We start from the raw sequence: 26866 nt of genomic DNA on the forward strand, positions 1-26866 counted from the left end.
AACACTCCCTCTAGTTGGTTGGCACATATTTTCAGTACCCTGCCAGGTACGCCATTAGGGCCTGATGCCTTGCATGGGTTCACCCTTTTGAAAGATGTTCAGACATTCACCTCTGAAACAAATAATAGTGTCACAAGCTTATGCATACCATAAGCCTTCTTAAATACACTATCAACTCGCTCGACAACCTGAAGAGATCTATGTGTTTGGACCCAAAGTTCCATCTGTTCTTCCACAGTTAAGAATCCTACCTTCATGTTTGACCTTCCAAAATGCATCACTTCACAATTGCGTTGATCGAATAACATCTGACACTTTTCTGCCCAACTATGCATCCCATATATAACTTATTGTAGCCTACAACAACCTTCTACTTACTGACCTATCCCTCTACTATTTCGTCCAAGTCACTGACCTCCAGGCAGAATATTTTCCGTCCACCATTACACTGCTTTCTGCAGGCAAGCCACTTCTGAACCCACACAGCCAAGGTTCCCTGGATCTTATGCCTCATGACTTTCTGAATGAGTCTATCACGGGGGATCTTGTCAAATGCCTGAGTAAAATACATATGCAGGTACACCACATCTACTGCCCTACCTTCATTAATTTCTTTTGCTATTTCCTCAATTAGGCTCATGAGGCATGCCCTACCCTTCACAAAGCCATGCTGACTATCCCTGAAAAGACTATACTTCTCTAAACACTTGCAAATCCTGTCCATAAGAATCCTCTCCAATAGTTTGCCCACCACTGATGAAATACTCACTGGTCTATAATTCCCAGGATTTCCCTATTACCTTTTTTTAAACAAGGGGACCACTTGTTATTCTCCAATCCTCTGGCACCTCCCCTATGGAGGATGCAAAGAACATTGCCAAAACTCTTGCAATTTCTTCCCTTGATTCCTGTAATAACCTGGGTATATCTTGTCCAGTTCCAGGGACTGATCATTCCTAATGTTTTTAAAAAGATCCAGCACATCCTCTTTCTTAACATGAACATGTTCTAGCACATAAGCTTGTTACTGACCTCACATTCTCTGGTGAATACTGAACACAAGTATTTATTTAGGACTGACCCTACCTTCTCTGCCTCTAGACACATGTGGCCTCATTTATCCTTAAGCAGCCCTACCTTCATCCTATTATTTGCTTATGCATAGAACACTTTAAGATTTCATTAATCCTACTTGCCAAGGCCTTCTCATGCCCCCTTCTAGCTTTCATAAGTCCTTTCTTAAGATCCTTCTTGGATATAAATAAAGGATATAATTCTCATGAGCCCTCAGCTTTTTCCTCCTAAACCTTCTGCATGCTTCCTTCTTTCTCTTAATTTACGGCCTCACCTGTTTTGTCAACCCTGGTTCCCTTATCCTACTATCTTTTTCCTGCTTAATGAGACAAACCTGCCCACATCCCCACCTTTTTGGTCCATTAACATCCTCCACATGACTTCTGTGCTTTTCCACAAACTATCACCATGGTCTTTAACTCAACTGCCTTTGTCCATTATATAATCTAGGCCAGTGGTTCCCAAGCTTTTACTTTCCACTCACATACCACTTTAAATATTCCCTATGCCATAAGTGTTCTGTGATTAATAAGGGATTGCTTAAGGTGGTATGTGGGTGGAAAGAAAAAGTTTGAAAACCACTGTTTTAATCGTACCTAATTGACTCATTATGTGCATGGTTTCATAACTCCAAAGGAAATGGGCCAATGACAATTTTTCTCAAGCAAAATATTTCAGTAATAATTGGGTCTAGAGCAGTGGTTCTCAACCTTCCCTTCCCACTCACATCCCACCTTAAGCAATCACATATTAATCACAGAACACTTATGGCATAGGGATTACTTAAAGTGGTATGTGAGTGGAAAGTGAAAGGTTGGGAACCACTAATCTAGGCATTCAATTTTCTTCTGGTTATCCATCCCATAGGATGATGATGGTTCCTTTCAGTCAGTTTGTGAGTTTTGGTATGTGTGTCCTGGAGTGGCTCTACAGGCTGATATTGCTTGCCACATACTTGGCAGGTGAGACCTGGAGGGGCAGCAGGGGCAGATGCTCCGTTGTGGTGCTTCCTTCTGCCTTTCGTCTGTTGCCTCTTTAAGCTTGTTCTCATCAGTGTCCACACCTTTTCTGATGGTGTCCCTCCACTGTGTGCGATTTTGAGCTAGATCCTCCCATGTTGATGGGGAAATGTCAGCATTTAATCACAATCAAGGATATACTGCACTCTGGGTTTACTATAATTTAATGGTTTATTAAATATGGACATACTGCCACAATTGTCCTTAGATGAGGTAAAACTTCTTTGAAACATGTGAATATATTTATCTTTATGAGCGAACATGGGTAATACCAATCTAGAGCTTTAATAAAGCAAAAATCAAAGTCACTGCCATTTCCATCAGTAGCCATCGGCTTTTTGAAAAAAAATGTTATGAAATAACTTATGCAACTGGTGGAGTTACTGGTAACATGCCACTCTACTCTGCTTCTCATCTCCCTATCGATTCTTATACCTTAGGGTGTCTTGTAACTTATTGCCACACCTCATCATTATTCACAGTCTAAATGTATTTGGTGATTCATTTTTATACATTTTCAAATAAAAACATAGTTGCAGAGTCAAAATAAATTACCTGAAGCCATGTAAACTTATGTTTGTTTTTGTGTTAGGACTTCAATAAAATGCTTTTTCAGAAATTAACATTTTTAACATGAAAGAATCAAAACAATTTTCTCAATTAAATACAAGATAAAAACAGACAAGACAGAGGGAATACGAACAGATTAAGCCGCATCAATGGAGGAAGAAGTACAGATAATATCAATAACATTTCATCAGATGGCAACAATTTTATTTGACAGCAAAGCTAATAGTTTATACTACAGCAGAAAAAAAGTGCTAAGGATAATATCTTATTGGTGTCTTTCAGTACTGCATTCGGCTTTAAACAAATAAGTGTAATTTTGCATGTAATCTTCATCTACATTTATTTCAATTAGTTTATAGTTTTACTGTCATGTTAATGTAATATAGCTCTAATATATACAAAATATTATTAACAAATAAATTGTATTTCAGAAGAATGAATGGAGTTTCTTTTTCTAAAGAGCAGTGCATACCACAATAAATCAGACAAAATTTCTTACAGAAGGAGAGGTTATTTTTACTCAAATAAAAAAGAAAGGTAGCTCAAGCGGAGTGGTCAGTGTGGGAGAGGCTCAGGGTAGGAGTGAGACTTAGAGGCTTTGACTCTCGAGGCTTCGGCAATCGGAAGCTAAAGACAACCTTGGTTCCAATAAGGTAAGATTTTTGAATTTAAATTAGGATGAGTTAATGGAGACAACAGCAAGGACAGTCAGGTGATTGCAGAATGTGGGAAATCCGGGGTAGCAGAATTGACTCTGATGACTACACCTGCAAGAAGTTCATCCAGCTGCAGCTCCTGGGAGACCACGTTAAGGAGCTGGATGAATTCAGGATCATTCGAGAGGCAGAGATAGAGAGGAGCTTCATGGAGACGTTCACCCCAAAAAGTGAGGAGATAAGTAATTGAATTACTTGAGAGGGAAGGGGAAGAGGCAGATAGTGCAGAGCACTGTGGCCATTCCCCTCAACAAGAATACTTTTTGGAAGTTGTTTGGGGGGAGGTAACGATCCACCACAGACAAGTTGTGGTGGTCATGTCTCTGGCACAGAGGCTGGCCCCTTCCTCAGAAGGGAATGGGGGAGAAAAGGAAAGCTATGGTGATTGGGGATTTGTTGAAGCATATAGAAGGTTCTGTGAATGAGATCGGGGCACCCGGGTGATATGTTGCCTCCCAGGTGCCAGGGTCAGGGATGTCTCTGATTGAGTTCATGGTATATTGAAGGGGGAGGGTAAGCAGCCAGATGTCATGGTCCACATGGGGATCAATGACAGTAGGGATGAGGTCCTGAAGAGGGAATATAGGTAGTTAGGAAAGAAGTTAAAAAGCAGAATCTCAAGGGTGGTAATCTCGGGATTGCTGCCTGTGCCACGCACCAGAGAGAGTAGGAACAAGTAGTTGTGGCAGATGAATGTATGGCTGAAGAGTCAAAATGGGAAAGTGTTTAACTAGCTAATTATGATGGGATAAGGCTGGAATAAGTGAGAATAAATTGGAAACAGATGTTCAAGGGTGAAAGCACAGAAGTAACGTGGAACAAGTTTAGGGAACGTGCTGGGTTCAGGATAGGTTTGTCCCACTGGGACAAGGATAAAATGTAGGAAAGTGAAACTGTGACTGATGAAACAGATGAAGCAACTAGTCAAGTTGAAGAAAGAAGCATATGCTAGGTATAGGAAGCATGATTCAGGAATGGCTCATGAGAAATATATGGTAGCCAGGAAGGAGATTAAGAAAGGACTTAGGAGAGCTTGAAAGGGACATAAGGCCTTAGAATGTAGGATTATGGAAGACCACAAGGTGTTCTATGTGTATGTGAAGAACAGAAGGATGACAAGAATGAAGGTGGGGCCACTAAAGGATAAAAGAGGCAACGTGTCTGGAGGCGGAGGAGGTTGGGGAGGTCCTAAATGAGTACCTTGCTTCTGTATTCACAAGAGAAAAGGACCTTGATCAGGGTGATGTCGGAATAGAACAGGTCTGTGTGCTGGACAATGTGGAGATTAAGGAAGAGGAAGTGTTGGATCTTCTTGAAAATGTCAAGATTGTTAAGTCCCTGGGGCTGGATGTGATGTACCCCAGGCTACTGTGGGAAGTGAGATAGATAGCTGAGGCAGTAGCTATGATCTTTGAATCCTCTTTGGCCACAGGGGAGGTGCTGGAAAATTGGAGAATAGCAAATGTCCCCTTTTTAAAAAATGTAATGGAGAGAATCCTGGGAATTATAGACCGGTGTGCAATCTAATAGAGAGGATTCTTAAAGATAGGATTTATGATATTTTGGAGAAGTAGAGTCTACTCAAGGATAGTCAGCTTGGCTTTGTGAAAGGAAGGTTGTGCCTCATGAGCCTAAATGAGTTTTTTGAGGAGTTAACAAAAGGAATTGATGAGGGTAGGATAGTAAATGTGGTCTACATGGCATTTGACAAGGTATCCCATGAGAGACTCATCGAAAACGTCATGAGGCATGGGGTAAATGGCTGTGTGGATAAAAAAAAATTGGCAAGCAGGAAGAAACCAGAGTGATAGTGGAAGGAAAGTATTCTGCCTGGATAAATGGCCTGGATGAAAAGGCAGAAGATTGCACCAATAAGTTTACAGATGACATGAAGGTTGGAGGTGCTCTGGGTGGAGCTGAGATTGTGAAAAGTTACAAGAGGATGCGGAAAAGTGGCAGATGGAGTTCAATCCGGATAAGTGTGAAATTATGCATTTTGGAATGACAAACAAGAAAGCTGAATACAGGGTTAATGGTCGGTTACTTAATAGTGTGGATGAACAGAGGGATATTGGAGTTCAAATTCATACATCCCTCAAGGTTCCCACACAGTTAAGAAAGGATAGTTAAGACGGTCTTCATTATATAGGGGGATTGAGTTCAGGAGTAGAGAGATCATGTTGCAACTCTATAACTCTCTGGTAAGACCACATTTAGAGTATTATATTCAGTTCTGCTAGGAAGGAAGTGGAAGCTATGGAGAGGGTGCAGAGGAGATTTACCAAGAGGTTGCCTGGAATGGAAAATAAGTCTTATGAGGCAAGGTTAGCAGAGCTGGGACTTTTTGGAGCGTAGAAGGATGAGAGGAGACTTGATAGAAGTCTGCAAGTTTATGAGAAGCGTAGATGGGGTAGATAGCCAGCACCTGTTTGACAGGGCAAGAATAACAAACACCAGAGGACATAGGCACAAAGTGAGGGGAGGGAAGTGTAGGGGAGACATAAGGGGTAATTTTTTTTATACAGAGAGGTGGTGGTGGAGGCTAAAACATTAGAGACATTTAAGAGACTCTTAGACAGGCACATGGATGAAAGAAAAAATAGAGGGTGACGGGGTAGGGTGCGTTTAGTACTTTTTTTAAGGAATAAATGGGTCAGCAAAACATTGAGGGCCTGTACTGTGCTGTAGTGTTTTGTGTTCTATGTTCTAAATAAAGGATATCAGAAAATCAATATTATAGCACCCATGTTACAATTATGTCAATAATTTGGGAAAATTTCACTCATGAAAATGTAAGCTGCTTGTACGAACTTTTTGATGGCACTTTTGATGGATAGTGATCCGATTTTAAAAATGGCTGTCCTTCCTTTCATACAGTGGGCTTGTATTGTTAACCTTTCTTATTCCTTGCCTCTCTCTCCAACTTGAGACATTCCTAAGGTATTTTCTTCTTGACTATTACACACAAGTGCTGGAGGATTTCGTGCAGCAGCCATGGAAAGCAAAAGGCAGTTGGCATTTCAGGCCTCAGCCCTCCTTCAGAGATAAAAATATTCCGATGTTCTGAGTTCCTCTAGCACTTTGTGTATTGCCCCATTTATCCAGTATCAACAGACTTCTTTAATTTTCTTCGCCAAACTTTGATCACCTTTTAACTTTTCCTTTCATGGCTTTTTGTCTGATAATGGTTGCATGAAGTGTCCTGGACTGGACAAAGGTACTGTTGTTATTGTGATTTAGTTCTACACACCCCTCCCCCCCCCTCCCCACCCTACCCACCCCACCTGAGAATTGAAGGCTGCCTGTACCAGCATTGTCCACCAGATGGCAGTACAATGCAGATCAAGCAAATGCAGTGTTGTCAACATTTATATAACCTCATGAAAATTTGAAGGTCATGACAATGTCATTGTACATTACAGATCTTCTTGGTGCATAAAGGTGAACAAATAATTGAGATCAGACAAGAAGGGGAAAGGGATAATGCACAGAGCAAGGAAAATAATATAATTGGGGTTACGACAAAAACTTTTTTTATGAAAGAATTTTAAATGTAAAATTCTGAAATGAACAGACAGCTAGTTAATCTGTGGGGAAAGTTAGGAAATAAAATTTACAAAAAGTGGACCTATTAATTTTTTTAAAAATCACTATAATGAGGCCTGTTATACATTCCTATCTCGCTCGATTTGTTGAGCAGCTCCTTGCTCTGTGGACCTGCTCTTACCTGGAGAATCAACTTAATCCCTGAAACCAATTTCTAATTAGTAAGGTCCGCCTGCTGAAAACATTAAGCCCCCTTCCTAGTAATGCTTTGACAACCAACAAAATAATGTCCCTTGATCACCAGTTATCAGACCTTTTACTGGACTTTGAATATCTGTCATTATCTCCAATATTCACAATCATCAAAAAAAGTTTTTTAAAATATCAAAGTAATCATATTTAATATAAAGAATATAATCAAGACAAGATATTTAAAAACAATTATTTAAAAGAATAATATTAATACATTAGTTAATTAACCTACTTTTTAAAATGTGCATTACTTGAAACATTGCCTCTCTCTGTCTGAAGCTATTTAACCAAGTGGAGTTGCTGTGCATGTGACTGATCTAGTCTGGCATGAATTCAGTGAGCAGATATCTCAGTATAACTCTCGGCAACAAATACTTCCAAGGAAGTTGGGAAACCCACGTTCGCATCAGTGCCTCAAGTCTTCTTGATTTTCACACAAAGAAATGTGCCCAAATCCAAGGAAGTGAATGTTAGCAATAATTAGAACAAGAATGATTCAATTCAATAGCGTAATTTTTTTTTCACAATGTACGAGATGGTTATTTGGCCGATGTATCTTTGCCAGTACACAGAGCCCCTGCAACCCATTTTTCTCTTATATGTTCATCAACTTCCCAGTGATTTTTATAACTGCAACAAGTAACAAGTTCAGCTGACAACCAACCTACCTTTACAATGTGGATGAAAACTGGAGCATCTGCAGCAAACCAGTTCTGTTACAGCTTGAGATCCATTGAATGGTTGCAGCTTGGCCCATCAAGTCTGCCTGACTCTGTATGAGAGCCAACCAACTGGTCCTGCTATCTCCAAACTAACCTACAAATGCTTTCCTTTAAGATAATTTTTGAAAGCTTTCCTTGAGGCTGTCTCCACTGCTCCCTATGGCAGTGCATTCCAGACCCTAACTACCTGCTGTCTTCCTCCTGTCACCTTTGGTTCTGTTGCCAATCATTTTAATGCTGTGGCCGCTGGCTCTTGACCCTCAAACAATTTATGTTTGCCAACTCTGTCTACTCCCTTTAATATTTTCATTCAGAGTTCCTCACAATCTCTGTGTTCAAAGAAAAGCAACCCCAGCTTCTTCAGTCTATCCACGTAATCCAAGACCCTCAATCCTTCAATCAATGCAGTAAATCTCTTCTTTATCCCCTTCTGCATCTTTCCAGGTGTGCATCCAGAAATGGCCAGAATACTCCATCATGACCTTATTTTCTTGTACCCAAGCAGCCTATTTATAAAGTCAAGTGTCTTCTCTGTCTTTTGCTTTCTCAAGGAACAATGCACATAACCACATAAATGTTTCTGTTCTTGTAAAACCTCTTTCACATTGTGTCCTCTCATTTATGTTGTCTGTTCATTATTCGTACCACTAAAAAAAAGTCAAACTTATCTTTTTCGGTTCACAAGTGACAAACGGCTATTTATTTCACTATTTAAAACATGTTCATTGGTGCTATTATTTTTTTCATTGGTAATTATTAAATTGACCAACTGCCAAATTACAATTTGTTTACGTATAAAACTTCACGCTCTCGCTCGCTCTTTGAAATCTTCAGACACACGCTTGTTCAGTACCTGGAGAGATTTTACCTGCAGCACAAATTTAATAAGAGTCCAAGTCTGTTCCAGTAAGGCAGACTCAGAGAATGTGCAGCTACAAGAGTGGAGAACAACCTGAAACTTGTGTTAGGTTAGTGTGCCCCAGGCAAAGCAGGTAAGCGTAAAGATGGTGCAGCAAGGAGACAATGTATCTAAGGAAAAGTATATTTTATAGGGAGAGAGTTACAGAAAATGATAGAAGGAATATAAAAAGAAGTTCAAAATGAAATAGAATATTACTGAGAATGAAGATGGAGGAATGGTAGTCGCACAGAAAAACTGCAGAGAAGGGTCAGGAGAGCAGGTGAGATACCTGGGCTACTCTGGTTAGATCAGAGAACAGGTCCTTCAGCCCATCATGTCTGAGCTCAACCATGATCCTCATCAAATCAATACCATCAGGCTGCATATGGTCCACAAATCTCTCTCTTTCCTCTCTGTTTATGTGTCTGTCAAAATGTCTCTTAAATGCGAGGAGTATTTTAAGGAAGGTGGATGAGCTAAAGGTGTGGATTGACAAGTGGCATTATAATGTTGTGGCCATTAGTGAGATGAGGTTGAAAGAAGGTTGTGTCTGGCTGCTGTAGAAGTGACAGAATTGGTGGAGTAAGAGGGGGAGGTGTGGGATTACTTGTCAGGGAAGTTGTTACAGCGGTGCTGAGGCAAGATAAACTGGAGGGCTCATCGAAGGAAGCAGTGTGGGTAGAACTAAAAAATAAGAAGGGTGAGATTACTATTATAGGGGAATATTATAGGCCGCCAAATGGGGAGAGGGAACTAGAAGAGCAAATGTGCAAGGAAATAGCTGAGATATGCAGTAGGAATAGGGTGGTGTTGGTTGGGGATTTCAATTTTTCTAACATAGATTGGGAATCACAGTCATTGAGAGGGCAGGATGGCTTAGAGATTATACGATGTGTTCAGGACTGCTTTTTGCAGCAGTATGTGGAGGTGCCCACTAGAGGGCGAGCAGTGTTAGATTTAGGGCAGGTGACAGAGGTGAGCGTTGGGGACAGCTTCGGATCCACAGATCATGGGTCCATTAGCTTTAGCTTAATTATGGAAAGGGATAGGTCAGGTCTGAAGTTGAAGGTCTTCGAGTGGGGGAAGGCCTGATTTGATGAAATGAGAAGGGATTTGAAGATAGTTGTGTGGGCTGATATTTTTGCTGGAAAGGATGTAGAGGAAAATTGGAGGGTATTTAAAGGTGAGATTTTGAGAGTATAAGATCTTTATGTTCCAGTCCAGCCGAAAGGCAAGACCAAAAGTTCAAGGGAGCCGTGGTTTTCTCGAAAAATTCAGAAGTTAGTTCAAGATAAGAGGGAGGCCTATGCTAAATACAAGAAACAAAAGATTGATGAGATGTATGATCATTACTTAGATTGCAGAAAGAACTTTAAGAGGGAAATTAGAAAGGCAAAAAGATGGTATGAGGTGTCCATAGCTAATAAGCTGAAAGTGAATCCTAAGGGTTTTTAGAGATACGTGAATAGTAAAAGGAAGGTTAAGGATAGAGTAGGTCCACTGGAAAATGGAAATGTGAGGAACTGTATGAGATGGGGGAGATATTGAATTATTTCTTTCTCATCTGTATTCATGAGGGAAAGGGACATTGGACTATGTGAGATAAGTGAGGCAATTGGCAGTTATGGAAAAGATAGGGATTAGTAAAGAGAGGGTTTTGGAGCTTCTATGGTCAATAAAGGAGGATAAGTCTCCCCTGGTCCTATGGGATTTTTTCCCAGGATGTTAAGGGAGGTCAGTGAGCAAATAGTGGGGGCTCTGACAGTGATTTTTCAACAATCACAGGAGGAGGGTGTGGTGCCATGGAATTGGAGGGTTGCAAATGTAGTTCCGTTGTTTAAAAAGGGCACAAGGTGCAGGCCAAGTAATTATCGGCCAGTAAGTTTGACTTCAGTGGTGGGGAAAGTTATGGAGGGTATTCTTAGAAATAGTACGTACAAATAATCTGGATAGATAGGGATTGATCAGGGGTACCCTGTATGGGTTTGTGAAGGGAAAGTCAAGTTTGACGAATCTTGTTGAGTTTTTTGAAGAGGTGACAAGAAAAATGGATGAAGGTAGGGCGGATGATGTGATCTATTTGGATTTTAGTAAAGCTTTTGATAAGGTTCCGCATGTAAGGTTAGTAAGGAAGGTTCAGTCACTAGGGATTAATAGAGAGATAGTGAGATGGGCTCAGAGGTGGCTGGAAGATGGACAGCAGAGGGTCATGGTGGACAACTGTCTGTCAGGATGGAAGCCTGTGACGAGCGGGGTGCTTCAGGGATCGGTGCTGGATCCCCTGTTGTTTAACATTTATATTAATGATTTGGATGAGGGGGTGATTAACTGGGTAAGCAAATATGCAGACAATACGAAAGTAGGGGGAGTGGTGGATAGTGAGGAAGATTTTCTTGGATTACAGAAGGATTTCGTTTGTTTGGAAAAGTGGGCTGAAAGATGGGAGATGGAATTAATGTAGACAAGCGTGAGGTGCTGCATTTCAGAAAAAATAACCGGAATAGGACATATGCAGTTAAGGGGAGGGCATTGAGGTATGCAAAGGAACAGAGGGATCTTTGAGTTATGGTACAGAGTTCTTTGAAGATGGATTTCCATGTAGACAGGGTGGCCTTCATAAATCATAGCATAGTGTATAGGAGCTGGGAAGTGATGCTGCGGCTGTTTAAGGCATTGGTGAGGCCAGATTTGGAGTATTGTGTTCAGTTCTGGTCTCCAAATTATAGGAAGGATATAGTTAAGGTGGAGAGGGTGCAGAGAAAAGATTTACAAGGATGTTGCTTGGCTTACAACATCTAGAGTACAGGGAAAGATTAAGGAGACTGGGACTTTATTCATTGGAACGTAGATTGTTGAGACAGAATTTGATAGAGGTGTTTAAAATTTTGAAGGGAGTAGACGTGAGTAGACTCTTTCCTCTGAGGGCAGGGGAGGTTGGAACAAGAGGGCATAATTTAAGGGTAAGGGGGAAAAACTTTAGGAGAAATGTTAGAGGATGCTTCTTCACTCAGAGTGGTGGCAGAATGGAATGATATTCCAGAGGAGATAGTTGTGGCAGGGTCCTTTCTGTCATTTAAGAGAAGGTTAAATGTGTATGATGCATGATGCTGAACCAAGCCATGAAAGACCCCAACAATGAAGACGCTGTTTACATCCGGTACCGCACGGATGGCAGTCTCTTCAATCTGAGGCGCCTGCAAGCTCACACCAAGACACAAGAGAAACTTGTCCGTGAACTACTCTTTGCAGACGATGCCGCTTTAGTTGCCCATTCAGAGCCAGCTCTTCAGCGCTTGACGTCCTGCTTTGCGGAAACTGCCAAAATGTTTGGCCTGGAAGTCAGCCTGAAGAAAACTGAGGTCCTCCATCAGCCAGCTCCCCACCATGACTACCAGCCCCCCCACATCTCCATCGGGCACACAAAACTCAAAACGGTCAACCAGTTTACCTATCTCGGCTGCACCATTTCATCAGATGCAAGGATCGACGATGAGATAGACAACAGACTCACCAAGGCAAATAGCGCCTTTGGAAGACTACACAAAAGAGTCTGGAAAAACAACCAACTGAAAAACCTCACAAAGATAAGCGTATACAGAGCCGTTGTCATACCCACACTCCTGTTCGGCTCCGAATCATGGGTCCTCTACCGGCACCACCTACGGCTCCTAGAACGCTTCCACCAGCGTTGTCTCCGCTCCATCCTCAACATCCATTGGAGCGCTTACATCCCTAACGTCGAAGTACTCGAGATGGCAGAGGTCGACAGCATCGAGTCCACGCTGCTGAAGATCCAGCTGAGCTGGATGGGTCACGTCTCCAGAATGGAGGACCATCGCCTTCCCAAGATCGTGTTATATGGCGAGCTCTCCACTGGCCACCGTGACAGAGGTGCACCAAAGAAAAGGTACAAGGACTGCCTAAAGAAATCTCTTGGTGCCTGCCACATTGACCACCGCCAGTGGGCTGATAACGCCTCAAACCGTGCATCTTGGCGCCTCACAGTTCGGCGGGCAGCAACCTCCTTTGAAGAAGACCGCAGAGCCCACCTCACTGACAAAAGGCAAAGGAGGAAAAACCCAACACCCAACCCCAACCAACCAATTTTCCCCTGCAACCGCTGCAATCGTGTCTGCCTGTCCCGCATCGGACTTGTCAGCCACAAACGAGCCTGCAGCTGACGTGGACTATTTACCCCCTCCATAAATCTTCGTCCGCGAAGCCAAGCCAAAGAAGAAAAAGAAAAGAAATGTGTATATGGATATGAGGGGGTTGGAGGGTTATGGGCGGAGAGAGGGAGGGGGGAACTAGTGGAGTTATTCAAGTGAGCCGGTGCGGACTCGTTGGGCTGATATGGCCTGTTTCCGTGCTGTAAACTGTTATATGGTTATATATCATTTGTTTCCATTATCCCCCATGGCACTGCATTCCAGGCACCAAGCACTCTCTGTGTAAAAAAAAAAACAAAAAAAAAAAAAAAAAACACCTGCCTTGTAAATCTCCTTCATACTTCCTCCATCTCACTTCTATGCCCACTGGTATTTGACATTTACATACTGCCAAAAAAAGAACTCTCACTCTACAATTCATCTATACCTCTCATAATTTTACTTCTATCAGCCTCCGACTGCAGAGAAAATGTTCTTTCTTGGTGTTTTTCCATTGTAAAGGAGAGCAGACTACAAGTACAGGTAAATGTAGAAAGTAAATTAGGAAGAACCCATGTCTGTGATCTCATGCAATAAATCTTTGCTTGTTCCCATGTTCCACCCTACCCTAATTATAGCTGAGGAATTGCACACTGAATGTGCCCAAGTTCACAAACTATCCCATAGTTAAGTTTATTTATCTCAGGATTTATACCATTTAGTTTATTTATCATCTGATCGCACCAATACAACCCAACAAAACAGCGTTCTCCAGTCCATGATGAAAAACTGAGCAAACACACATGCACAGACAAATGATACACAGCACATTTATATAAATATTAAAATAAATATTAGTAATAAATAGCTCCATAGTCAAGAAAGCCCAGCAGCATCTCTACTTCCTGCGAAGGCTGAAGAAAGTTCATCTCCCACCCTCCCATGACAGAGGATGTATTGAGAGCATCCTGTGCGACTGCATCACCGCCTGGGTTTGGAAGCTGTACCTCCATGAACCGCAAGACCCTGCAGAGAGAGGATAGTGAAGTCAATGGGAAAGACCATTGGGGAACCTCTTCCTAGCATGAAGAACATCTACTACACTTGATGGAAAGCAATAAACATTGTGAAAGACTCCACACATCCCACATGTAAACTGTTCTCCCTTCTGCCATCTGGCAGGAGGTAGCGTAGCACTCGAGTCCTTGTGTCAGGGTGGAAAACAATTTTTTCCCCCAAGCCATCAAGTTCCTGAGCTCCCAGTGCAGATGTGGATAGTGTGCCATGGACTTTCAGTCTATATGTCTTAATATCTTAATTTTTAATGTGTTAACTGCTTTCCTAATTTATATCTATGTAAATATGCTCCATGGACCTGGAGAAATGCTATCTCATCCTACTGGGTGATAAATAAAATTGGCTTGACTTGACTTTTAGCATTTCAACAGTTATTCAGCAGGCTCACTGCCTGTGGGAAGAAGCTGTTCCCAGAAGCCTGATAGTTAGAACTATAGAACACTACAGCACAGAAGCAGGCCCTTTTGGCTCTTCTAGTCTGTACTGAACAATTTTTTTTAGCCTAGTCCCACAGACCTGCACCCAGTCCATACCCACCATACTTCTCCCATCCTGACCAAATTCTTCTTAACATGACATTGTTGCTCCCATGCTCAGTGTCCTGACCAATGAAGGCAAGCATACCAAAGTCCTCCTTCCTCACCCTGTCTATCTGCACAGCCATGTTCATAGACTGTATGAATGTACCAACATGTCTCTTTATTCTACAATGCTCCCCAAGGGTCTACCATTCATTGTGCAAGTCCTGCCCTGGTTTCAGCTTCCAAAGTGCCACATCTCACACTTTTCCTAGTTAAGTTCCATCTGCCATTCCTTGGCCTACATCTGGATTCTGTTGAAATCAAAGGTAACCTTCTGAACACACTCATGAGACATGAAAGGGGCAATATCAGTGATTGGTCGGTTGATTGGTATTGGCAAGCCAAGCAAATGTTGACCACCAGGCCGAGTTAGTAAGTTATCCAATGACATGTTTTTTTAATAGTTATTCAACACCTGCTCACTGGCTTCACTAGCAGTTGAGGGACCAGCAACGTATTAAATGGGGGAAGGTGAAATGCTGGAGGAAAGTAGCCTTGAGCAGAAATTCCCCATGTTGATACTGTCTAGCCAAAGTTATTCCAGCCTGCACTTTGTGCTGCTTCCTCCATGCACAGAGAGTAAATTTTCTTCAGGTGGCTCTGTTTGCCAAAATTGTTTAGACATGGACACAGTGGGCTGACGGAGCTGTTACTGTGATTGCAATTTTATGATCCTATAAGCAAAAATGATTTCCTCCGTTGAAAATATCATTCATTTTTATTACTTGACCTGCCTGCAAGTTTCAAAGCAAAATAACAGCAAAATTTGAGATTATAATCCAAAATCAGAGGGGGTATTTCTAAAAAAAATAATCCTTCAACACAGAAACATAAAATACAGATTTCAGTAAACTAAGTGAGGCATTACAAATCACAGAACTGCACAGTTCTTCATGAAACATAGCACCTGACAATTGAAGTGTTGAAACCATGCCCTCGCAAGATATTACTTCATTACTGAACTTTCTTGAGATTTGTACGTGGTGCATTGGGAAAAAAAATAAAACTTTGTACCTCGAAAAGAATTTGGGAGGGCTTACGCCTCACTTGTTAGTGTAATTGGTACTTGGATACATGTACAGCTTCTTTCAGTGTTATTATGATACATAGTTCTTGAGTTAGCCTGAACAAGATCCCAAACAATGCATGGCCTACCTCTCACCACAATCGCATGATTCTGGTCGGAGAGCAAAGCATAATTCAACCAGGCAGCCTGACCTGCTCATCATCTCCAGTACTTTCTATTTGTATTTCCCTGTTTATGGAATAGACAGCATATCTTTAAAACAATTGAATCCATTCATTACAGCGGCAGGAGATGTCCAATGAATGTATTGCCCTATGGGGGAACATACTGTCCAACAGTGAAAAATAATCTCATTGCTGAATGATTGAGATAAAATCACTACAGGCAGCCTTAAAAAAAAGCACTAGCCATCGTCATTGAAAAATTGCCACCAGATTGTCAGAGAGCTAAAACTGGTAAATAACTACATTTACATCGCTGAGAAGTGGGAAATTTGTGAAAGTTTCCAGCAACGCGGGCTGTGTTAAAAGGTTAGGATGGAAATTAATAGCAAATTGGACATTTTTCCTGCAGGAGCCCTAGACATTTTTATTGGCTGCCTGCAGTCTAAACTGAACTGCAGGCCGTCCACAAAAATGGGCTAAGGAATACGACGTACATGATGACGTGCAATGACGCGTACAGCTCGCAACGGGCAACGTGGGAGTTTTAAATCTGCAGCAAGCCAAGGAGAATTTCAACTTCTCTTTTTTAAATATTTTTATTTGAGATTATAATCCAAAATCAGAGGGGGGTATTTCTAAACTCATGAGGGCAAAAAAAATTAATCCTTCAACACAGAATCATAAAATACAGATTTCCGTAAACTAAGTGAGGCATTACAAATCACAGTACTGCACAGGGAGAGTACAGTTCTTCATGAAACATAGCACCTGACAATTGAAGTGTTGAAACCATATCCTCACAAGATATTACAACATTTCTGAACTTTCTTGAGATTTGTACGTGGTGCATATAAATTACATACAAAATTTTAAGAAAAGCACATAACAAGTCATCTCATATAGGTACAAATGCACACACAAGAAAAAGTTAGACAGTTCCATTCAGGTCCGTTCGTATAATGTTAAACATAGACGCTGCCACCTTTAACATGATCTGTGGATCGAGAGCCATTTTCCTCCTTTCTGGAGGCTTTTTTGGATACAGATTAATGACGTCAATGATTACGTCGATGTAATGACGCTGTGCATAGGACGTACATTGCACGTCTGAGTCGACGTCAACCCATGCCCACCCTCCGACAATCACTACAACTGAGGAAGTCAGTGTAAACATGCTTGCTGTGTGAATGGTCACTCTGGAGGTAAATATGCATATTTATTAGGGTGAATTATTGGAAGTTGTGTGTAAAAACCATAATTGGAAGGCAGAAAACTCACCTGAAAGAGCTTCTGCATAATGATGCAGGTGGTCTGCACTATTGAGTTTACGAATGGAAGCAGTTTAATGCTTTCCAAATGATCTTTTCTATCCCTGCAGGAAGTGTACAAATTGCACTTACCACAGCTTCTTAATATGATGCTGGCTACATGTGTTAGTGGTAGCTCAAACAAGCTCTTGTGTTACTTTTTCACTCACACATCAACAAATGAAAACTGCTGCAGGTTGCACTCAACAGGTCAGGCAGTATCTGTAGAGTGAGAAATAGCAGTGAAGTTTCCTCACTGAAGTGTCTGATTTCCAAAGCCAAAGAGCTGTGTTAAATTTTAATTGTAATTGTCAACAGAGAAACAACCCCAGAGTGGATAATATTTTTGTCTGGTCTTCAAAGAAGGATAAAATCAGCAGATGACTTGGAGATAAATCCCCTTTCAGTCACTCAGTCAGTTCTGAAGCTCAAGATGGTTCTGTACATAGGGGTATTCTTACAATCAGTGGAAACGCTTTGATCAATAAAAACTTAAAAAGAATGCACCGACTCTTCCCGAATACTTAAAAGAAAACAAATAAAGCCCTTGTCAGTCATTTCAGTGTTGGAATAATAGATATCTACTCTCTGTGGAGCATTACTTTAAATAAATGTGCTGGGAATTAAAACCCATAAAATGAGGATGGGTTAATCTTTCACTGGTTTGCCTTTCATTAAGAGTTCATTAGCAGAAAACAAATGGTTAAGAAGAAACCAGCAAAAGAGAGGGGAGAAGGGGAGTTGAAACTGAAATGCTTCTTTCTGAAAACCTTCAGTTTGAGTGGAACTAAGAAGCAGCAAGATGTAGAGAATATGATGGAAGTTGTCTGTTGGCCTCCAAGTAATAGTGGCGATGGAGGACATCATATAAATTAGGAAATTAGAGGCATATTTAATCATAGCAATATAATAATTATTGGAACTATATTCTAGTAATAGTTACACCTGACAAGGGTTAAACAGTAATCAAGGGGAACTTTGATTCACATTGAGATTGGCAAATGAATGAGCAATAATAGCGTGGAGGATTGGTTCAGTGTTTGACTGAGATTTTACATTGTTCCTCACCACCAGACCACAATCAGTGAAGATCGGTAAGAACAATCTCCATCGGTACCAAAGCACAGGGCCGTGTTTTTAGCCCCCTGATTTGACTCAGTTTACACCTATAACTGTGTGGCTTGGTACAACAGTAAAACCATGTACAAATTTGCCGACGATACCACGGTATATAGGAACGGGATGAGTCAGCATGTAGGATGGAGATTGAAAACTTGACTGAATGGTGCACCAACGACAACTTTGCTCTCGATATCATCAAAACTAAGGAGCTGATGGTTGACTTCAGGAAAGGAAAGCCAGAGGTGCACAATCCGGTGCTCTTTGAGGAATTAGAGGCGGAAAGGGTGAGTAAATTAAATTCTTGGGAGTCACCATCTCTGAGGATCTTTCCTGGACCCAACACACCAATCATGAAGAAAGCACGTCAGTACCTCTACTTCCTCAGGAGTTTGTGGAGGTTTGGTATGACACCAGAAACCCTGGCCAATTTCTATAGAGGAGTGGTGGAAAGTTTGCTGACCGGCAGCGTCACGGCCTGGTATGGGGGCACCAATACCCCTGATCCTAATCCCCTCCAAAAGGTGATGGACACAGCCAGGACATCACAGGCAAAACCCTCCCCACTCTCGAGAACAGCTACAGGGTTGCTACCATCGGAGAGCAGAGCAATCACGCCACCTAACACATGCTCTGTTCTCGTTGCTGCCATTAGGAAAGAGGTATCAGTGACACAAGGCTCTCACCACCAGATTCAGGAACAGATGCTACCCCTCCACCATCAGACTTCTCAACAGAAAACTCAATCAGGGACTCATTTAAGAACTCTTACTTGTGCACTTTATTGATTTTCTTTTTGTTCTCTCTGTATCATACAGTCAGTTTATTTATATTCCTTATCTGTTTACAGTTCTTCATTTGTTTACATCTTTACACTGTGTACACTATTTTTTGCACTACCAATTAATAGTAATTCTGCCGCACCTGTGTGACAAGAGGATCTCAAGGATGTATGTGATGTCATGTATGCACTCTGACAAAAATCTGAAATTGTCTTTGTTCCCAAGTTGTTTGTTAACTACTTTCTCAATTGTTTTTGCCACTTTCAATTATTTCCCTATCGTCTCACTCGTCGTCAATTCAATAGTATCTATACAGTAAAGCTCTGGCATTCAGAATTCAAGCAACTGAGAGCCTTAAGCATGCGGCAAAAATATGGAGTAAAATAAATAGGTTAAAAAAATTATGCAAGTTTAAAATCTTGCCATTTGTTCGCCAATCCATGCAAATCACACAATCTCAAGCAACCAGAAGAAACATTTAGCTGACATCTACCAATCCCCATAGTTGCCGGATACCAGAGGCTTCAGTGTATCTTCATGAGTTAGTGTGGCATGAGGTTGCAGGGATGGAATAATTTGCTCGAATCTCCAGTATACCAAACTGCGATCATCCTCTGTACCTGGTTCGTGCTGTTCCACCTTTGAGGGAAAGATTCATTTTTGTGATTGAACCACATCTCTCATTCCCTACAAATAATAATAAACAGAGTAAACTGCTCCCAAATGAAACCAGTCTTCACATCGTCCTGTCTTTAATCAAATCAGAAAATTCAAAAAGTTAATAAAATGTTATCAGTAGAAGCCATTGAGGGAACAAATGCTTTTAGCTGCGTTTTGTTTAATTTGGCATTGGCCACTAGTTTCAATATTTCTTCTGTAATCATGGGAATCTATTCAAGCAGTTCTCATTTAGAGTCCATTTATTTTCCCACCCTCTCTTAAAAAGAAGCTTTCAAGTCAATTCTCGACATATTTTCAGCTTGAGATTTAGTAAAAGCAAGAAACAACAGGTTTTTTTTTCCTTTGTGTCTACTCTTCAATTGAGAAAATTGCCAGAAACTTTCTGAAGAAGCTTTAATTGGTGCTCCAATCACAAAGCTCTGGGTCCTGTCAACAGCCTCAGGGTGTCCGTGCCATTCACATCAAAAAAAATTCAGCAGCTTATTTTGCCTTGTTTGCTCTACTGGAGTGTATTAAATAAGGTAAACATTTCTTGTTGCTATTTTTCATAATATAATTCTGATGAAAAGGTTTCATCATGCAAATCATATCCTTCAACCTCTTGTGGCATGTCCAAACCTGTGATGATTGAAACAAGAGCATGTGGGGGAAAAAAAAAGATTGATTAATAATATGGCATAAACATATTCCTTTTTGATTGACTTCTTTATTCCTGGGTAAAGAATACTCATAATATCAGACATTATATTGTTTACTTGACAAGATTATTTTCAACAATTTAATTTAGCGTTTTCTACTGTGCTTTCATTTTAAAACTTCAAAAAATAATGTTTCCACTACCACTAAATTCTCTTTTTTCTCTCATAAAATGCTTTGACCTCTTTCTATAGTTTGCAAGATGAATGTCCATAGACGCTGTGACTCCAATGTGGCACCAAACTGTGGAGTGGATGCCCGAGGAATAGCAAAGGTGCTAGCCGATCTTGGTGTCACTCCAGATAAGATCACAAACAGTGGACAAAGGAAAAAAAAGGTAGAGCATTAAATGTGGCAGTTAGCTGAAGATGGTAATGACTGAATGGATTGCAACAAACTTGCACAAATTAAGATTTTACATTTATTTATCATTGTCACATGTACTGAGATATAGTGGTTTCTTCTGCACCTTTCAAAAATTTGCAGTCGTCATGCTCCAGCTCTATCTTGTTTAAAAGAAATACCGAACTGTTGCCGTGCGCTACTCGAAGGAAGAACTCACACGTAGTGTAGTCAGGTTAAGTTCTGCATTTTATTGGGGGCTCAGGCCCAACTTTTATACTCACTGCGTTCCCGCCCTTTCCCCCATTTACTCACGTCACAACCCACATGACAAAAGCAGGTTTCCTACGCGCGGGTACCTTCTTGCATGACAATCCCATCTTCCCTGCGTCCTGCCCCTGTCTGTTGGCTGTTCAGCAAGGCCAGTTCCATTTTGGGGTCGCTGGCCTTTAAGCTGCCCTTGCTGGTTCGCTTGTTGGGGCCAGTGCCACTGCATGGGCTGCTGGCCTTTAGTTGCGCTCGCGGCCCAGAGCCCCGGCTCAATCGCCGCTGCGGCGTGCCGCCACAGGGCAATAATTTGAGATTAGATATTCTAAAACCAAACCAGTGAAGCAGCTTCTCTTTCAAGACAGAGCTATTTGTGCAAATGGGTGTAGAAATGAACATACAAGTATTTGTCCTCCATTCAACCTGATGGCCCTGAGTGGCTTGATTATTAAAAGTATGATCGAATATGAAACAGATCTATGCAGACCATAAAAACTTCAGACTTGACTCTTGATCTCTGCTCACAACAGCACCTAATAGCCTGAATATGCCTGAGATTGTGTAATCAGTACTGGTCAGTACTGGAGGGGAGACCGCCCAGGAACACCAGGTGCTGTAGATTTCTGTGAGGGGCGTTGGACAAAGTGGCGTCTCTCTCTGTCTGCCTGATGGTAGACAAAAGTTAAAGAATTTCATATATGTTACATTCTAAATGTAGTATTACGTGACAATAATAGAGCCTTTAACCTTATTTGATTTCACATGGAGTGGTTATACTAACGCTGTTGTTCTCAGCACTTAGGGTTCAGGGAGAGCAAAAATAATAACAGGCTCAGACTTTGGATCCTCTTGACTGTTAAGATGCAAGTATATTGACTGTGCCTGTTAAAGTTTATCCATTAAAAAAAGTCAGTACATTCCTGAAAGGGGAGAGAAAAGTGAAGAACAAAAGAACTACAAACAATTACTGGTTTATATTGTTCTTCCTGTATACAAATTCTTTGCAAGCATTGTACTGGAGATTCTTTCATTTCCAAGTCGGGTTACATGTCATGTTCATTTAGTTCTCATTGTTATTGATTTTGCTTCACTTGGATAATAAAAAATCTTGTTCTTGATGGTTTCATCATAAAAAGAGAATTTTTTTCAATAAAAGGTGATTTTCAATCGATAAATCTTAAATTATTTTCTACTAGTTGGAAAATTGAAGTGCAAGTTTCGGACCAAAAATATGCATGAAAATTGAAAATGCTTAAGTTTTTAGAAAGTCGGACAGGATTTGGAGAGAGAAATAGAGTTAGCCTTTGTTGTTGATGACCCCTTACGAGAATATAGATCCATAGGAACATTACAGCACAGAAAACAAGCCATTCAGCCCTTCTAGACTGTGCTGAATGATTATTGTCTATTCCCACTGACCTGCATCCATTCCATATCCATCCATTCACCTCCCATCCACGTACCTGTCCAAATTTTGCTTAAATGTTAAAATTGAGCCCAGATTCACCACTTCAGCTGGCAGCTCATTCCATACCCACACCACAATGTGTGAAGAATTTCCCCCTAATGTCCCCCATAATGTTCCCCCTAAACCTTTTACCCTGAACCCATGTCCTCTGGTTTGTATCTCACCTACCTCAGTGGAAAAAAGCCTTCTTGCATTTATTCTAGCCATACCTATCATATGATCCCAACATAAAATAGTTTTGTCTGTTTCAGTTTTATCACAGGAGCAACCTAGTTCCAGCAAAATCTTAAATACTCTAGAATATTATAGGGATAAAAAGAGGATGTTTTGACGTATCTGGATCTACCATTCCTGACCTCTGTCGGTACTTGATCCAAATATTTACTTAGCAATGGTTTGAAAATTTCTCATATGGGAATAGATTTATTTATTTCATGAGAAGCATTAAAATGATAAATATTAACCCCATTTTCCTGTCCCCGTTGCTCTCCATCACTGAATTATCTTTTGAATAAATATTGACACATACATTCTTATCTCATTGTTCTATGATGTTTCTGTGTATCTTGTCATCTATTGTCACCATTGACACCAATATTATGCCCAAAAACAGTCAGCTGTTTTATCAATTTAAGTCCAAAAAGTGTTCTTCCATTTTCTTTTTATTTCCTGATCATTTGGCAAATTGCATGCACAATTTCATTGCAAATTCAGATCCATTAAATGAAATGAAATGGCCAGTAAGTTGGTTGCATTTACGTTCACTTGTAAATCAGGATTTATCAGGCATTAGGTATTTAGAGGCAAAACTGGTTAATACTAGAGACTGATAACTTTACTACAGAGCTGACCAAACGTACGTCAGGTACGTTTTCTATCATTTTATTTGCCTGCACAGACATTGCCTGATCTACTGGGCCTTTCTGGTTTTCTCCTTTTGGTTTCAGTTCCAGCAACAGCTGTGACTTGCATTTAGCAGCCTTTACATGTCTCTCTTGAATGTGGTGTTTCTCTCTTTAACTGCCTGAATTTATCTATCAATCAGGTGATCCTGTAAACAGTGAATCATCTTGGCCACTTTAGCATTACCCAATTAAAGATATTCCTTTTGTCCTAACCTTCCCTCTTCCGTTTCCTTTGCAACTTAAAACTCAACTTTTTTTGACCATTTTCCAAGTTTCGTTGAAGTGTCCTTGACCTGAAACTTTAGCATTCTGCTCTCAGATGTTGCCTGACCCACTGAGTATTTACAACACTTTCTGATATTATTTTAGACTTCCATCAGCTTTTTATTTTTATTTTCAGGAAAAGATTTTAAGGCCTGATGAACAGCCCAGCATCCAACTGATGAATCATAACTTCATCAGGGCTTTAGAGCTCTGAAGGTAGTAATAGCACTTTATAGAGAGTGTTGCCACTAATAAAATGAGATTGTACCAGGGATAACATTGTAAATAAAGGAGAAGGGAGGATAATTGTATTAATTTTTTTATCTTCCAGAATACAAGGAGTTAACTGACTTGAAAACCGCAGTTTTAAATTATTCTTTCCTGTTGTCTTGTATGATCACTATTTTCCCATGGCCTTGAGGCAGAATGTATTTCAGAGCGCCCTAATCCATTCAGCTCTGCTCCTTGTCCTGTTTTTGTTGGTCTATTTCTGCCAATCTTATGGCCTATTGAATGAAGGTCAACTATTTTTGTTTTTTACCTTCACTTGAACAGATGAAGACAAAAATCTAAGCAATCCTTCATGTCCAAAAACATTACTAACCTTTTTAAAACACTTGAACCTTCTGTTGCTGTGTTATTATATAACCTGTTATAAAGAATAGAAGTGAAACAAGGGTGGGGGGTTGTAAGTGTTACCCAGTAGAATGCATTAATTCTCATTGGACTGTAGAGTTTTGCATGTACCCATTGAGAATTAAACCGATTTATGTCTTCTGTGACTGTACAGCAAAAAAACTGCATGCTTTAATTTTATAGATAGAGATATTTACAAAGCAAATAATTTCATATTTCATTTCTTTTTGGCAGATACCTTGTTCTACCCCTTCCTTCCCAGTATAACCTCCCGCTGTGTGACCTTTGGGTTCACAAATATTGTTATCCTAAATATGATATCAATTTCGATTATTTCTCAGCACATGGTAATCTGTGGATGGCCATTAATTTTCGGAGCTATTTTTATATTGTTCATCTGTAACTACCATCTGTATTATTAAGAGCTCATCTCCTATTACATTGCGTGCAGGGGGATGTCATTGTAAATCAGCTGGAGGTTTGGGAAATTACAGGACAGAAACATAAATACTTAAGCAGATTTGATATATGTGAGAAAATTCCTTCATTCAATGTGGACGTAGAATCCAAACAATTTCAAAATGTTTTTTTTTCCGTTTGCAGTTTCTTCCGTCCTTGCCCTTTTACTATCATTTTCCCTGAACAGCTCGTAGGAGAGTTGTATTCTTTAACCTAACAAAGAATATTTATTTTATTTAAACATACAGCAAGGTAACAGGTCACCCAATTGAACTCAGTTAACCGACAATACCTGGTACATTTTGAACAGTAGGAGGAAACCAAGGAAAACCCATGCAGACACGGAAAAAAGTACAAACTCCTTACAGATAGCATGGGATTCAAAACCCGGTTCTGATCTGTGACGCTGCCAAGGCACTGCACTAACTGCTTACACAGCTCTCTTTGGAAAGTTCCAGCAGAATTTCTCAATGTAAAGGCCAACCTTCCATAAGACATTTTGACTATTTTGTAAACATGTGCATGGTATTTTTATAATCTGGCGGCAGTCAGTTTGCCTGAGTACTGTATTTAATATTTTGAACAGTTCATTTTCCAAAGACAACACTGACATGTCGTTATATGTAAAATAATTCAATAATCATTTTCTCATGACTTCATCCATTGTAAATTAAATGAATTTTTTTCTTTGCATTTTATCCACTTAAATTTCTGAAAGGAAATAGTTATTCTGAAAACTTTTTAAAATATTTATATACTTTCTTTTAATGCAGTTGAGCACAGGACCAGACCCACAGATGTCAGTTCCAGGACCAGCGCCACCTGACGAAGATAGATCAAAATCAGCACCAATGTCACCATCTGATCAGGGTTAGTTCAAGTCTACGAACGTTCCCACAACACATCCTTTATTCAGCATTTATGCTTTTGAATTCTGCCTGTTTTTATTTGATCAAAGAGGCAAAATGTAAAAGATCTTCAGTGTTTCAAGCAATACCTTGGTCCAATGGGATAAGAGCACAATTCCAGGCAGATAAACATTGGGCACTGTAAAACGAGACTTCATGTGAAGATGGATTTTTGTTGTGCACTACTGAGAGTAAAATTGTAAAGGAAAAATCGGATTTGTTTTCGCTGTTGGAAATTAAACAAACTCTTCCAGCTGAATTCTGGGCAGTTTAATTTTTTTGTTGTGCACTACTGAGAGTAAAATTGTAAAGGAAAAATCGGATTTGTTTTCACTGTTGAAAATTAAACAAACTCTTCCAGCTGAATTCTGGGCAGTTTAATTTTTTTCTCACTGGGAGCAAAGCTTTTCTGCTGTTTGAACTTCAAGGAACTTCAGTAAAGAAAATGTGTCTTTTATCTGGGATGGGTCAGATAAATTTAGCATTTTTTAATTGTCTGCTTCTTTTTTCCTGATATTTCAAGAAGGTGGTTGACCACCATCTTTTCAAGGGCAAGGAGGAATGCTGGCCTTGCTGGTGATAACGAGGTGCTGAAACTGACTTCAAGAAAAGGACAGCCTTGCATGACATCTGTCTGCACTGAGATTGGGCTTGTTGTTGATCCATTGTTCAGGATTGCAACTTGCCTGCCAACATACTTTTGAATAGAACAGAGATGAATTATTGTTGTTTGTGATATATATAGATGACTTGGATGAAGAAATAGATGGGTAAGTTTGCAGATGTACAAAGATTGGTGGAGTTCTGGACATTTTAAAGGACTATCGAAGGATACAACGGGGATCAGTTACAGATAGAGGCAGAGAAATGGCAGATGGAATTTAATCCAGAAAAGTGCAAGGTGCTGCACTTTTGGAGGTCAAATGTAAGGGGAACACAAAAGGTTCATGGCAGAGCTCTTAAAAGCATTGATATGCAAAAGGATTTGGGGTTCCAGGTCCATAGCTCATAAAAATTGGCCAAGCAGTTAGATATGGTGCTAAAATCACATATGGTATGCTTTGCTTCATTGGGCAGGGCATTGAATATAAAAGTGTTATTATGATGTTACAGCTACAATAAAACCCCTGGTATCCAGCACCTATGGGGATTTGTTGATGCCAGATAAGTGAATTTTCCAGTTGCTTGAGATTTCGTGTTGTGTGGAATGGCAAACTAATGTCGAAGCATGGCAA

At 40.4% G+C, this 26866-nt stretch overlaps 1 protein-coding gene across 4 annotated transcripts in view; it reads left to right on the forward strand.

Moving 5' to 3' along the window:
- Positions 1 to 26866, forward strand: part of LOC138760479 (protein kinase C epsilon type) — a 680128-nt gene that overhangs the window by 408424 nt on the left and 244838 nt on the right. For all 4 annotated transcript variants that reach the window (XM_069931096.1, XM_069931095.1, XM_069931097.1 and 1 more), the window contains 2 exons: positions 20577 to 20719; positions 25497 to 25593. In XM_069931096.1, the coding sequence (XP_069787197.1) occupies positions 20577 to 20719; positions 25497 to 25593 (240 nt within the window). The remainder of the gene's footprint in view (positions 1 to 20576; positions 20720 to 25496; positions 25594 to 26866) is intronic.

The sequence above is a fragment of the Narcine bancroftii genome, chromosome 4 (assembly GCF_036971445.1).
Source record: "Narcine bancroftii isolate sNarBan1 chromosome 4, sNarBan1.hap1, whole genome shotgun sequence".
Classification (NCBI taxonomy): Eukaryota; Metazoa; Chordata; class Chondrichthyes; order Torpediniformes; family Narcinidae; genus Narcine; species Narcine bancroftii.